The sequence below is a fragment of the Melanerpes formicivorus genome, unplaced genomic scaffold (genome assembly GCF_026170545.1).
Source record: "Melanerpes formicivorus ecotype bairdi unplaced genomic scaffold, bMelFor1.0.p_v2 SCAF_33, whole genome shotgun sequence".
Taxonomy (NCBI): Eukaryota; Metazoa; Chordata; class Aves; order Piciformes; family Picidae; genus Melanerpes; species Melanerpes formicivorus.
In genome coordinates, this window is record NW_027142385.1 from 5,412,971 (window position 1) to 5,428,433 (window position 15,463).

Genomic DNA, 15,463 nt, shown 5'->3' on the forward strand with positions numbered 1-15,463 from the left:
GGCATGTATCTTTAATGAGAGAAAATGACAAAGTTTAGGGTGACAGCCAGGGAAATTTCTGACGTAGGGCTTTTTCACTTCCAGTGCAAACTTGGGGTTTTGTTTAGGTTTATTTGTAATTCCTTTACTCTTGTAATCATCCTTCCATGCCCAGTATAGCTCCATCATAACGTTGAAAGAAAAAATAGAAACACCCCTTAATATGGCAAGGGCGTCAGTTTGTAACTGTGGCAGGAAAGATACTCTCATTCTATATGAGAACCAAGTACACAGCTGTGAATTTTCTGAATCAAAATGCTGTTATTTGACCATTGGTCTGTGAAAATACCAGTGGAAGTTCAAGAAATTGATGCTGGTGTTGCTAGTAGAAGTATTCTGTGAAGGACCAAACTCCCAATTTTTGTAATCAATCACTTGCCTGACAACTTGCATGCCATGTTAATGAACTTTTTCTTGTTTCTGCAATGTAAGCAAAGCTTTCCACGAGGAAAGGTTTCATATTAACCTGTGTCTTGTTTGAGGTCATGACCATTTATTTAAAAAAAATAAGAAATTCCACTAATTTTAGTGCTTGAGATCTCAAAGTTAAGGCCTGGTCCTTAGCATGGTGTCTTTAATTTAGGGCCTTGTTGATTCAGAGCAGATTGAATATTTGCAGTGTCCAGAGGGTAACAGCTACTAGCATTTGTTTTGTTAGGTGTAGGTTACATTCTGTTTGATAAGATTTTGTGTACCTCTTGCTGGGATGAATAGAAGTAGTCTCTCCTTCCTGACAGCATTCCTGGTGAAAAGACAGACTTTTAATATGCCCATGCATGGATCTAACTATTCTGTACAAGCTTCAGAAAGGCTTTCTTACTCCTATGGAACCCTCTACTTTCTTGCCTGTGTCATAGAACGAAATAAGTATTTCATTAAAATTATTTGAAGCATAGTCGAATGTGGAATTTCTCCTCTGTAAAATGTCTAGTTTAAGCATGGAGGTCATGTTTAAAAAATAAAAAAGCATGAAGAGCTAAGCCATATGCAAGAGTCTTATTTTCTGAAAATACTAATGAGTCAAGAATTCTTCGCTGTCTCTTCTTGAAGTAATTGTGTCTGCTTAGAAAGAGATTCCCTTTCTCTGCAGTCAGTGAAATGTCAACTGATTTCAGTAGCAGAGAAATTTTTTCATTTATTTACACTTTAGCTAGTCCTTAACAGTCAATCCTGAATGCTGTCAGGCTTGTGTTAAGGACAAGGACTCCTTTCAGTGACACCTATGGAACACTAAAACCTGCACAGGGGTGTTACATATATGTGCAGGAAACTTTGAAAATGTAGTAACAGGATTTCTGCTAGCAGTGGTTGAACAGGAAAGAGCAGGTGTGAAGTGTTGAGGATACACTGATTTAAGTGTTGATTTGGGAAGATTTACCTCCAAATGGGGTGAATTTTGGCAGTCAGCTACTGAGCAGCCATAAGCTTAATTGTGCCACCATTCACAGGGAATTGTTCTGTAGCCACACGTTTTCAGGAGGTAGAGGGGATCTAAGTTTTAATTTTTTAAGAAGATGGCAAGTAGAGCATCCTGTAGGTGTTCTGGCAGAGCATAATCTGGATAGTTATTCTGGTATGGCACCAAGATTTCTTTTGATGATAACTTTCCTGGAATTCCAATTGGACTGTAGGTACTCCCTGTAGTATTAGTGTTCCATGGAAAAAAACTGCATTGAAAAAACTGTCTTTAATGGGCATTAAAGACTTTGCTTTATATATAAAATCTGCATGTGATATAAAGAGATTTACATGTGACAGATATTATGGAATTTAGAAATAAGCAAGTCTGCTCTGTAAAGAGGATTTATTTTAATTTCAAGCTGTCATAGCTACATAAGTTAGGAAGGCAGGCTTGAAAAAGCTGCCTCCTTGTAGTGCAAACAAGCGATTAATCTGCATAAATGGGAAATTATAATGGCGGTCACTTGAAAATACCATGATCTCTTCAGTCGGCCCTGAGAAAGCCAATAGCAAGGACTCTTTCATTTAGTCATTAAAAATCAATTGCATTTGAAGACTTAAGCTTAAATCCACAGACAGATTTTAATTGGGCTGCCTTAACTTGTGAAGATGCTGTGTGATTTCACAAGGCTTTTCAGGATTTTCCTTCATCTGCAGAGAAGACTTGTCTTTGTTCGGCACTGGCAGAATCATTCTATGTGGTGTTCTCATTCAGACTCTGCTGGTTAGACTTCCCTTTTGCCTGTGTCCCACAAAGGATCTGATCAAGTAGGGATGAGCAGAGCAGTCCTCACATGAAGTTGCCAGGCTGCCACTGCTGTTCACAAACATGGCTGCTGGTGACACTGCTGCTCCTCTTTTTTAAGTAGGTGTTTGCTTGGGCTGTGGCAGAAGCCTTTAGCCCTTCTTTTGCAAAGGATTGGAATTTGTGTATCTGTATGTTGGTAAATGCCCTGACTCAGGGGAATGTGTTGCTCTGATGGGGATTGAGCCCTACCTCATGTTGAACCCTTTGAAGAGAAGGAAGTTTTCTTAGGCTGAGACTCATGCTCACCATGCTGCCTAGGAGCTGAGGCATATTGCTGAGGAGGAGGCACTGATTGTGTTGTTTTTTTCTCTTGGTCAAAGAACTGTACCTAGATTTGATGGAATGACTGATTAGTAAAAATGTACAAATTATCTTGAAAAATAAGCAAAATCCAAGTTGTTTGCTCAGGCAGCTGAAGATGAGGTTGCAGTTACCTCATAAATACACAGCTCTTCTATGTGTGAGGAACAGCTTCAAGGGGAAGGACTGAAATGGCCCCATCTCTAAATGATGCTGCTTTGTGCGATAGGATCATGGGTTAGAAGTAATTGAATTTGTGTCTCTTAATGTAGGTCAGGAATCTAATCATGAAGTTAAAATATAAGGCAGCACTGGGATAGCTAACTAAAGAAATCCCTTTCTCTGTTTTTGTGTAAAGTCTTTAAACTCCTGAGGTTTGTTAACTTCTGGTGTGAAGAAGTCAACATCTTCTGGTAGTAGGCCTCTAAGCCCTGGATAAAGGTAGTCTTTAAGATAAAATGTTGCCATCAGAATTTCTAATGAGGTAGTCCAGGCAGGTGTCCTGCCCTGGAGTTCTGAAACCTCTCCCTGCCTCGCTTGACAAGCAAGAACTTGTGAGGCCAAACACCAAATGGTCAACATTGGTCTTCATAGATCAAGCCCCCTGTCTTGAAAGGTTTGTTGTAATTCCTGCAGATTGTGTCATATCCCTCCCTTCCCAAAAGCCCTTTATTATAGCTGAGCAAAATGTGGTATTTTTTGGATGGTGTGTATATGCCGATAGCTCAGAGAGGTAGACAGATAACTGGTGAGCCTGGTGCTGTAGCCTTAGAAGCTTGTGAATTTGAAGTTTTTTCCAGATACCAGTCTTCATGGAATGCATGTGCTCGCCAGACACCTCACTGAGATTTGCTCAAACACGGCCGAGAGGTCGATGTGTGAGAGGATCTAACAGAACGGCATAATCACAGCTTGGTTTCTCCAGGAAGGCAGGATTAAATTACATTTTTCATGTCCAAAGGTCATTAAGTACAAGACTTGGATTAATTGTAGCAAATGTCATGGGATTAGGATAAATTAATATAAAATAACATCTAAATTACAACTTCCATCATTTGTAACTGGTGCAGCTGTTGAAGAAGGTTTTGGAGCTTCCCTTTTCTCCTTTCCACACCACCTTTCAATTTCATCACATAATTCTGGTCTAAAATTAAATCACGAGAAAACCCAGTCATTTATCATTCTTACTCCACTCCATTGCAGCCACTACTGCAGTGGGAAAAAATGTTACTAGAAACAGAAAACTACTAAACTGAAATTGTTTTTATTTATTCAGAATTTAGAATTGTGTGGTTTTCATTTTGTCATCTGTAATGCTGTTTCTAACAGTAATACTATAAAATTATTCTAACTATGCTATGTAAAGATCTTTTAAGTAGAAACTACCATCCTTGAGTGCCATGTATGGTGTGTGGTGGTGGTGTTTGTTTGTTTTTTCCCCGAGGTGCTTCTGCTTGAACAAGGAAGGGAAGCTCTGTATAAGTGTAGAGCTAGACAGCACACCTGCCAGGATGAACAGATAGACTTAGGGTAATGGTTCTGACTGAGTGTAGTGCCTGCTAAAAACACCCCCAAAATTATTTTATAGTTTGCCTTTATTATGCTCTCATCCTTGTGTTTGCTCAGTTTAGAACACTGGAGCAATTTGTTCTTCAAGAGGACATCCCTGAAATTCATTGTTTCTGACAGGGAGCAAGAAGCTATTAAAGATTTGGCTTATGCTTTTTGTAGAAGTTGACATGATAATTGGGAGATGTGAGATTGTTTTCTTAACATACTGGAGTGCAAGAATGGCAGGAGAGCTGGCATGCTTAATAGAGTATGGAGACTTTCCCTCCCTATGGCTGCTCAAAGTTTTAGCACTTGAGAGCTTTCCCCAGCTCTTTGCAGATGTAATTAGATTTTTTTTTTCCTGTCAAGAAATCTGAAGGTCAACACAATTCTTAGTAGAATCTGTCATTTATGATGATTAAATACCCAGAGATAGACCTTCCAAAAGTGTGGCACATGCTCCAAGAATTCATTGCATTTGTTTCCATCATGGCCAGGAAACCAAACTGTATTTTGAAAGCTTGTAAATAGAGGTGGCTGTTACTTCAGACACTTGCAACAGTCTGTGGAAACTGAGTGTGGGTACTGTCTCAGAGCAGAGATTCCTGCTTTTGAGATAATTACTGAGCAGTGTAGCAATGGAGACTGTTTACTGGGAGATTGTTAGTGACCAACACCATAGCAGCAACTGAGCTGTGTGTGTGCCAGCCTTTTCTTAAACTTTTCCCTGTGTGAGTCATGGCCATAGCACACTTCCCAGATCTGGTTTGTCCTGTGACCTGGGTGTGCAGAGAGGTGAAAAATCACCAGTGGGGTTCCTAGGTCAGCAGTCATGCTGGTGTCCATATCTTGTCATTTCTGTTAATGCTGGCAAAAAGCTTTAAGGAGAGTTTTAGTGCAAGGCTTTATGCTGCAATTTTGTCTTCTGTCCTGCTCTTTGGTAGGGAAGCTGAAGCAAGTGTGCTGAAGGAAACAGTGGGAGTCTTTATCAAGGACTTAAAATCTTTCTAGGCATGTTGGCTTATTGTTTGGTTTTGCTATTGTTTGTTTTCCTTTTGAGTTTCCTTGGTTAAATGACATGTAGCAATAGCGGATTAAAGAGGACTGCAATTGTTTTCATCCCAGCAGGAGCTTTGATTGTGTTTTCCTAGAAGTTGGATGAAAATCTGTTTTGTCCAATGCATGTGAATATTCTGGCTTATTGAAAGTGTTAGCTCAGAAGTTTGGTTTTGAAGGGACAGGTTCAACTTTCACTTTGTGTTTTGTACTTACTGTGGGAATTCATTTGGGGGAAGAATTGCTGCATAATACTGAAAAGCTCCGAGATAAGGACATCTTGTACAAGTATCCTGTTACTTAAAGGGCACTGAATGTTCATAGTACTAAAGAGAATTTTTAAACAGATGGTCATAATTAACATAAAATACGTCCACAGATAGTCTATTTGGTGTTCAAGTAATTATTTCAATGATCCGATACTTTAGTGTTAATTAAACTGTAGCACAGCCAACAATGAAATTGCGTTATGGAGCTACCAAATTCAAATGTGGAGGGGAGATCTCAGCTTCCTCAAAACAGTTACCTTTTTTCTGTCATCAGGAGAAAAAAAAAAACCAAAAATAGAATGTTAAATACGTACCTACAACATTTGTGTATTTGCATTTCTAATAAGCTGCTGGGAGAAGCTTGTTTACAGCCCTGAAGTGAACTAACTGGTCTCTAGGTTGCATGGAAAGTCAACATCATTGCACATTGCAGCGAAGGGTGGGGCTGTTCAGCTCTTCCATGGAGCTGTGAATTTAAACCTTTATGATGAAAGCTTGAACATAAATGGTTTTGATGAACTTCTTGGGCCTCATGGCTTTTTAGGTCAATTTCTGTAAATCCCTATTTTCTTGAGGATACATTTATGTAAATAGATTTGCATGGCACTACTGTACAGAGTGAGATGTCTTGAGAAAAGACAATAGCAAGTCAACTGAAGTTATTGCTTGCCCTGTCATAAATTTTGTCCTACATACCTGAACTTTCCAACACATCAGAGATTTTTCTCACTGAGAATTCATGGAAATGGAGTTGTGTGGTTGCATGAGATAGAGATGTATAAAGCAAAACTGAGTACATCCGTCTCTGCCCTCGAGTACTCCAGTGGGTTCTTGGGAGAAAAGGGGAAGCAGTAACAAAACAGAATCACAAAACTGAAAACTAATCCTGCATTATTTTAGTGCTTCCTTAGAATTATTAACTTTCATTAATTGATTTGCTTTTTATGGAAGGAGAAAAATGTCTTTTAAAAAAAAAAAATTGCAAACCTGCATTTAGTTCAGTGTCTTGAGTCTGAATAAGGTGGGCAGAAGGAAGACATCCTTCTGCTTCACTTCAAATGGAAATAACATTTTTAACTCCCTACAGCAGCCCTCCCCAGAGGGGGGAAAAAAAAAAAGTGCCTTATCCCCACTCCAGGCCTGTTCTACTACCAGGGAGAGGTTTCAGGGGTTTGAAAAGTTGACATTAGTTGAGATAGTGTGAGAGATGGTTGCTGTGATTCATGTCTTCATGTTTTCTGTGCCAGTAAATGTCTTCCTACACTAAAGGTGTGTTTAATGATGGGAGAAGAACTTTTAATGCCATGTACCACGAATAGATTCTACTTCAAGTTATGGTAGACTGCATTGATTCAGTTCATGAGCCTTCTTTGGTGCAATTGTTAATCTAACACAGAGCTGGGGTTTTTCAGTACTTGCAACATGATGATTTGGGTTTACTGTATACAGTACTGGAATGATGATGTTCGTTTGTTTTTAATTAAAAATCATTCTAAATTAAAAGCAAGCATGTTTTAAATACTCTGTTATTCACTTACAGCTGCCAAAACATAGTACAGTGAAATAATGGTCTGCTAGCCTGCTAAACAAGTGTCCAGCTTCCACAATGCCTGTGCAGGCAGCTCAGTGGACAGAATTTCTGTCCTGCCCAATCTGCTACAACGAGTTTGATGAGAATGTGCACAAACCCATCAGCTTAGGTTGCTCTCACACTGTCTGTAAGACCTGCCTGAACAAGCTTCATCGCAAGGCATGTCCTTTCGACCAGACTGCCATCAATACAGACATCGATGTGCTTCCTGTAAACTTTGCACTCCTCCAGTTAGTTGGAGCCCAGGTACGATTTAAGCAAATCTTTGTTTTGCCCCTTTGTGTTAATAGCATTTACATGCCAGTTGCAATGTGTGCTGACCTTTTTTCTTGTTTTCGTCTAAAAAATAAATAAAACCCCCTGTGAGGCTTTTACTGTAATATTTGGAAGTCCATCCATACTCCAAAACAACCACACCTTTTCAAGATCATCCTCTTCTCATAAAATGAAAATGTGTTCCAGGTGTAAGTTGAATTCTTGTTTAAAAAGGCTCTTGAGCAGTGACTGGAGGAAAATCCCCATTGGGAAATAGACAAGTAGCTGTCATACCTGTCATTAGAAAAGTGAACCTGCAAATTGCATATATTCATTGTACTCTTGTAAGGAATCTGGCTTCTACCTGTCACGTGCCTGACAGTAGCCAGCTGTTCAACCACGTTTCAGAAGTGTGTGTAATTTTTTTTTCAAAATATGCATGATGATGGCTTTTCAGTTGCCTTTTCAGACACTGGCTAATCAGGCCAGGAATGTTCCCTGTGCTGTCTCTTAGCAGTGGCAAAACAGCCATTATATAACCAGTGCTGTGCTTTACAGAGACTAAATAAGTCTGTTCACCTTATGCTGATTCATGTGCTTGTTCATTTTACTCTTTCTGTAACACTTGGGGGATGCAGTAAGGAGATGTTTTTTACTTTGCCTTTTAATGTCTTATCTCATGTCTTGACACAGCTATTGGTAACCAGACTGTGTCAAATTGTGTTTGTTTCTCAAGCTCACATGTTCCTTTCATTTTTTTATTTCTTGGTCTGTGTCAAATCCCTGCCTTGACCTTACAACATTCATTTTCCTGTTCCTCCTAACTTCTCTCAGTGTCTTTCAAACAATTCACTGTGTTGTCACTAATAGTGCGTCTATTTTCATTGTCTGACCTTGTTATTCTACTTGGAGGTTTTTCCACCAAGTTGAGTTTGCTGGTTCTTCTCTTTGAAGATTTCAGTATGCCCAAATGATGCTTAAATTACTTTTAACTTTGCTTTTGATTAATATTTTTCTTGCCTGCTAATTTTGTCTTCTACCTTCCCTTGTCTGTGTAGTAAATCATGCTGATCTTGTACACTAACCATCCTCTCATGTCTTATGTTCTTCATTCATCTTTTAAATACCTTCTTATTAGACCTTGGTTATTGGTTTTTACTCTTAATGTGTTGAGTACTAACAGGAGTAATCTTTCATCATCATGATTTTCATCTTGATCCCTTTTTTGTTTTGGGTGGGTCCTGTATTCTCTAAAAAGCATCTGCATCTGCAGTGTTATATAATTAACAGTAGTGATGTTGGTACCATCGTAGGCATATTGGGTAGGTCAGCTGGTATATGTAATTCTGCTCCCCCTTCCTCCCCTTTGCATTTTCTCAGGTACCTGATCATCAAACTGTAAAGTTGAGTAATGTAGGAGAGAACAAACATTATGAAGTAGCAAAGAAGTGTGTTGAGGATTTGGCACTCTACTTAAAGCCATTAAGTGGAGGGAAAGGTGAGTCTCTGCTGAACAGTGGAATTATGACGCAGCTTACTTCTCACAGCATTACATTTTCAGTACTGATTTTAGATGACAATGAGATAATCCTAATTTTTGTAATAAAAGTTCCATTTAGTCTTTAAAAGCTTATTCACACCTGTGAGATTTTTCTATTTGTTTAAGTTTACAAAATATACTGTATCTAACAATAATACCTTCAGGCTAACTTTGTACTAACTCTGTACTAAAGCTGAACTTGTCCTTTGAGGATGGGTTTGATGTCACTTAAAGACTTTAATTAAAATTCTTTTTGATAATGAATTACACAGAGTTGCCTAAGAGAAAGGAAGATAAGATACCTCTGGCTAATATCCCGAGTTCTAGAGAAAGACACAGACTGTTAGGCTTTTTTGTTTGTCTTGTTCAGGTAAATTTGATCAGAAGCAAGTTTGCCTTTTCTCTCTTTTTATGAAGGTGTTGCAAGCTTGAATCAGAGTGCACTGAGCCGTCCAATGCAAAGGAAACTTGTGACACTGGTGAATTGTCAGCTGGTGGAGGAAGAGGGTCGGGTTAGAGCTATGAGGGCAGCTCGATCACTGGGAGAGAGAACTGTTACAGAACTGATCTTGCAGCACCAAAATCCTCAGCAGCTTTCTGCCAATCTTTGGGCTGCTGTCAGGGCACGAGGATGCCAGTTTCTAGGACCAGGTAAGGTACCTGTAGAATCTGCCACAGAGTATATTTAGCTGTACTACTTCTTAACAGAAAATCATTTAGAAATGTTTTCTGTTCAGCTGAAGATGTAATTACTTCTGGTTTTCAACTTTTTTTGCCAGGAAGAAAAGGGGGTGGGAGGGAAGACAGTAAAATCAGTTGGTTTAAAGATTTGGGGTTGCTTCCCTCCTTACTAACTCTTCTTCAAAACTGTGAGGAAGCATTTAAAAAATCCTGGCAGAGGAGTAGATTGGCATGCCTTCTGCACAGTTTGTAATGCAGCTGGTTTGTAACACAGGCTGGTTGACCCTCTACCTGTGAGTAGAATTGGATAAGAAACAGCAAACGCACTCTTGTTCGTACTTCCAACTGTACATAAAATCAGCCTAACTTTAGTTGCAGCATATCTTAATTTTATAAATTTATGGTGATCATATTTATATCTTTGACAAAAACAGCAAATTCTTAGTTCAGAATGCTGCTGAAGGCAAGCCCAGAAATGAAATTCTTTTTCACCTGGAAGTAGTTCTCTGATTCCAGTAACTGATGCTAGCATTCCTCTTCTGTTCCTGGTTTTTTTAATACAGTTTTGTGGTGTAGCATTGATGTCCAAAATGACAAAGACTACGAGGCTGCACAGTGGAGAAAAGCATAAAAACTGCACTATTGATGTATTTATTATTCAAAATTAGTTTTAGCTCTTTGAGCTTAGATTGCTTCTGAATACTTCTAAACTAGAAAATTTCTTAATGTTTACAAAGCTCTTTTTTTCCTTAGGATTAGTCAAATGAAAAAGGAATTATGATCAAGATGTTTCAGATTCTCTTTCTTGTTGTGTTAATACATGCTAGCCTTGCTATTTTCTGGCCATACGTTTCACTTCCTATCTTTTATTTTTGTGTCTTAAAGCTATGCAAGAGGAGGCACTGAAACTTGTATTACTGGCACTGGAAGATGGCTCTGCACTCTCAAGAAAAGTTCTGGTACTTTTTGTTGTGCAAAGGCTAGAACCAAGATTTCCTCAGGCCTCTAAAACAAGCATCGGTCATGTTGTGCAGCTACTGTATAGAGCATCATGCTTTAAGGTAAAATACTAATCCTTGAGGTTTGTTACTGTGAATTCGTGCAGCTTCAGAGAAGTTGAGTTAGAAATAGTACCATTCACCTGTAAAATGTTACATAAATTCAGTTTCCACACATTTGAATAGTGTAGACTGTAAGATTTTTATCTAGAGCTGTCACGAAGTAGTTGTTTGATATTTTAAATTCCCTGAAAAAAGAACAGCCAGCCACCTGTGCAATTAGCTGGAATAGATTCCAAAATTACTGACCTCATGATTAGCTGCTGCTCATCATCTCTGAAGGGGACATGAAACCAGACTCTTAAGATACTCCCAGCCTGCTTCAGGAAGAAGTGAAATATTTCAATATAATCACTGTTGACTTTGTTTAGATTCATAAGAGCTGACCATGGCCACACTGGCCTGGCTTCTCCTAAAGCTTAGAATCCAATCACAACATCCCATGGAAAACTTTGGGACTGCTGTAACGGAGAGCTTCACAAGCCTCAATATCAGATGTGAGAAAGGGGCAGCACACACAGAGGGCGCTCAGCTGGCACTCCGGCATTGTGTTGCCACATGTTTATGTCCCTGTCTTTTGTTTTGTCTGTATCTATCTGCCTTGCTTTGAAGAGCTGCTATCCTTTAGATATCTAGAGCTGGGTTGTTTAAACTGAATATTCCCAGGTCTGCCGGAGAAGAATGAAGAGTTAATTCAATGAGTTTTTTCTGAATCACTGTGAAACATGATTGGTTTAGTGATGTTGTGATAATCGTTAAAATAATAAGACCTGCTGCTCTCCTTTGCCAAATATCTTCTATAACCTAAGAATTTTATTTGGCATTTGTAGTGGGCTCTCAGGTAATTCTTCTGTTCTTTAAATGTTGATATCTTGAAATGTTTCTTTTCATTTAAGTAAATTCTGGAGACTTCCTGTTTTTTTAAGTCATCCTTTAATACTGTGTAGCAAAAGCTACCAGTGGAAGTAGCATTTCCTGTAACTTAAGCAAATCCTATGAATTTCCTAGTTGGAAACCAATATTTTTCTGATTTGTGTTATGTGTCTTTTTCTAATGGAGATTTGTTGTTGTTGTTGTTAAAGGAGGGGTATTTAACTAACATTACTATTTATTAGGTCACTAAAAGAGATGAAGATTCTTCTCTGATGCAGCTTAAAGAAGAGTTTCGGAGTTACGAGGCTTTGCGGAGGGAACATGATGCCCAAATAGTTCACATTGCCATGGAAGCAGGACTTCGAATATCACCAGAACAATGGTCTTCCCTTCTTTATGGTGACTTGGCACATAAATCACACATGCAATCCATTATTGACAAGGTTTGTCAAAGGAATTATTTTAATGTCTTTGTAGAATTAGATTTTGCTGTTAAGTATTACAGGAAAAAAATCTCCATAAACTGCTTGGGGTAAATTTTTGTCTTTAGTAATATCAAATATTAATTAGAAATTGAATGAAGGGATTTTCCCCCCCTGCTGTGTATTTTTCATATGAAGACATTGTGGGTTTCAGTAGGTTAAGACATTCCCTTTGTGTCTTGTGATGAAGCTTCATAGGGCAGATTCTGAGTTGAGAAATAAAATTTCTCTCCACTGATTCACTCTAGATGCCATCTGAAGACACTGCATATTGCATATTGAGAATCTTTTTAAGCTCAGTAGTTCACAGTTTTAAGATGCAGCACACTAATGCTCACTTTGTTTTCAGCTCCAATCTCCAGAATCTTTTGCAAAGAGTGTACAAGAGTTGACAATTGTCTTGCAGCGCACGGGGGATCCTGCAAACTTAAACAGGCTGAGGCCTCATTTAGAGCTCCTGGCAAACATAGATCCAAATCCAGGTATGCAAATGATATTTTTTCCTATCTAGCAAAGTAAATTAAGATAATAAATTCCATTCCTGGTTTCAGAGTTCTCATTAATTAGCATACTGTATCCTAAACTATTCAGGGCTTTCCAAGCCCTGTCCTAGTACTTGGTATTCTGAAGTCCTAGAAGAGTTGCTTCTCATTTATGATACTACTGGAATTACTGACAGACTGACAACTCTGCTTTGAATCATTTTAGATGCAGCATCTCCAACCTGGGAGCAGCTGGAAAACGCGATGGTGGCCGTAAAGACTGTGGTACATGGGCTGGTGGATTTCATCCAGAATTACAGTAGAAAAGGCCACGAAACTCCACAGGTAGCTGTGTTCAGTCATTGCATTATGTGTCTTAATGTACACTGACTGAAAGATGCAATTTGAAACATTACTGTTGATGGAAATACTTGTGGCCTTTTCTGTGGAATAATTGATGGTACTGATATTCACTGGTTTTGAGAACTTCATGGTTCTGAAAGTGAAATGCAGCAGAGCTTGCTGTCGTGAGATCCACGCAATGGCAAAACACTTAGCACATACCAAGAAGTTTCCTTAGTGTTCTGATTAAAGATGCCAAGTGTAAAACAAATCTATCGTGGATGTGTTTTGTGTGTTTTAAGCCTATTTGGATGTCAGTGTCCGTTAGATGGTTTATTATTCTTTTCTTTGTTTTTTAAAGCCACAACCAAATAGCAAATATAAAACAAGTATGTGCCGAGACCTTCGACAGCAAGGGGGATGTCCAAGAGGAACAAACTGTACATTTGCTCATTCTCAGGAAGAGCTGGAAAAGTGAGTGTGGGAGATTTTTGGGTCTACTATTATTATTATTTTGGCCCTTTCCTTTGTCTTGCCATCTCCATAGAATTTTGAAAACAGTTTCTTCTGTATGTCTATGCATTTGGAAGGATTTGTGAATCCTCTTGAAGTGACAGCTCTGTACGCGAAAATGAGGTAAAGCAATGTCTGCAAATTAGTTTCAATTTTATTTATTTTACCTTAGGTGAAGTAAAATTTCTTTTCCTACAACTGAGCCTAGGTTCAGTGCCTGCCAGAGATTGATTATATCACCTACAAGAATGAAAATGATGATTAAATTTTAACTGATTAAGAAATAAAATGAGTTATTTGAGCAGTGTACAGTGTCTGCATTCTTGAAGCTGTTTTCACCCAAATCCATTTTCAAAGTACTGCAGAAGTGGATTTTCTAATAGCAAGGATGATCTTTGGCTATAAGGAAGACACTGGTGTTCTGTTTGCAGATTGCTGAAAATAAGCACATGTTTTTGAAGCCTTGTAATTTTTTTTACCATGTGCCTCTTAATCCCTTCCTTTATCTGGTTCTACAACTACATTGAGCTTCACCACAACAAGTATGTTCAAAATCATCTTTCTTCTGTGTGTTTGTACATGTGTTTGTTCATAGATACCGCTTGAGGAACAAAAAAATCAGTGCAACAGTGAGAACATTCCCTCTACTAAATAAAGTTGGTGTAAATAGCACCGTCTCAACCACAACAGGAAATGTAATATCTGTCATAGGAAGTCCTGAAGCAACAGGGAAGATGGTGCCAAGTACTAACGGAATGACTAATCTAGAAAGTGGTGTTCCCCAGTTGATCCCTCGCTGTGCAGACACCTCCTTGAGAGCTTTGGAGAACACCAAGAAGGGAGGGAAGAGTGGAGCCAATGGCCAAAATGTTTCTGGATCCCCTACAGAATCACTACCTGAAAAGTAGGTAACTTTTTTCATAAAGACAACTAAGCACAACTTTTTACCTTTAGATTATGGAGTGTGTGGATGGATGGCAAACAGCAGATACCGAATGCTGGTCCTGGTTTGTAGTTGTTGCTGGTGCTCAGTGGCTGCAGAGTTGTGTAAGATCCTACTGCAGTGCAGATACTGTTATACAAAGTCTGGGGATTCAAGTTGTCAGAGCTAGCATGGGTTGTTACAGCTGTTGACTACTGCCATGCAACATAAATAAAATGGTAAAGCTCTCCCTTTTACTGTGTTTTCTCAGCCTGGTATCTTACTTGGTATTGAGTTACTGCATACAAATACATTTTAAAAAATGGCATTCAAACTTTGACATTTCCTGAAATCAAGAAGGGTGCACATAGTGCGTACTGCCTTAGTAATCTTGGGAAGCTTCTAGTTTTGGGGCTTTCCTTCAAAACTTTTCAGATACTTCTCCAGGAAGCACTGAGCCTCGAAACAACCTTTCAAAGCCTTTGCCTTTTCTAGAATACACTTCACAAGTGGTGTGTAAGCTTCTGTCTTTATAACAAAATACCCACTTTTGAGTTCCCTTAGGGGAACATCTGAGACATAATTCCAGAGGAATTGGCAGATTCCAGAGGAAATGGCAAGGCCCAAATTTCCCCATTACATGAGAGCATACATGAAGTGATGACTAACTGAAATCAAAGTAAAGATCTGTTTAACGATTTTTTGGTAATCCTTTTCAGTAAAATTGGTTCTCCACCCAAGACTCCTGTAAGCCAGGCAGCAGCTACCTCAGCTGGTCCTCCTAATATTGGAACAGAAGTTAATTCTGTGCCTCCAAAACCCAGCCCCTTTGTTCCCAGAGTACCTGTCTACCCTCCACATTCTGATAATGTTCAGTATTTCCAAGATCCCAGGACTCAGCTCTCATATGAAGTTCCACAGTACCCACAGACAGGTGAGTGAGATGAGTACTGAGTCAAAAATAGCTCTGAACTTTTCTCTAGATAATCTGAATGCTGAAAAAGTAACTTTAATGTCAGTCTTGTAGATGTATCTTTTAATACCAACTGAATCTTCACTTAATGGAATACTACTCTGGTCTGTTGCTGAATGTGAGAGGGACCTGTAGTTTGTTTCCACTGTTGGTGGTTCTTGTCTCTGTGTGCTGTATGTTACGCAACTTCTACCTCAGCATCCAGAAGAACTTGAACCTCAAGGTCTTTCATCTGCTTTGTTAGCATTTAATTGCATTTATTTAGAC

General features: G+C 38.9%; 1 protein-coding gene and 1 non-coding gene across 4 annotated transcripts in view; both read left to right on the forward strand.

Annotated features, from left to right (window-relative positions):
* The window catches only part of RC3H2 (ring finger and CCCH-type domains 2), a 30,331-nt gene that overhangs the window by 980 nt on the left and 13,888 nt on the right, over positions 1-15,463 (forward strand). For all 3 annotated transcript variants that reach the window (XR_010989504.1, XM_068155798.1, XM_068155799.1), the window contains exons 2-11: positions 7,025-7,321; positions 8,711-8,828; positions 9,288-9,521; positions 10,437-10,612; positions 11,725-11,925; positions 12,314-12,446; positions 12,673-12,791; positions 13,150-13,262; positions 13,897-14,205; positions 14,943-15,157. Coding sequence is in view for 2 of the 3 variants with exons in the window: in XM_068155798.1 (XP_068011899.1) it covers positions 7,091-7,321; positions 8,711-8,828; positions 9,288-9,521; positions 10,437-10,612; positions 11,725-11,925; positions 12,314-12,446; positions 12,673-12,791; positions 13,150-13,262; positions 13,897-14,205; positions 14,943-15,157 (1,849 nt within the window). In the remaining variant the exon portion in view is untranslated. The remainder of the gene's footprint in view (positions 1-7,024; positions 7,322-8,710; positions 8,829-9,287; positions 9,522-10,436; positions 10,613-11,724; positions 11,926-12,313; positions 12,447-12,672; positions 12,792-13,149; positions 13,263-13,896; positions 14,206-14,942; positions 15,158-15,463) is intronic.
* Positions 12,124-12,239, forward strand: LOC137450004 (small nucleolar RNA SNORD90). Its single transcript, XR_010989533.1, has one exon. It is a non-coding gene; the product is annotated as a small nucleolar RNA SNORD90 (small nucleolar RNA).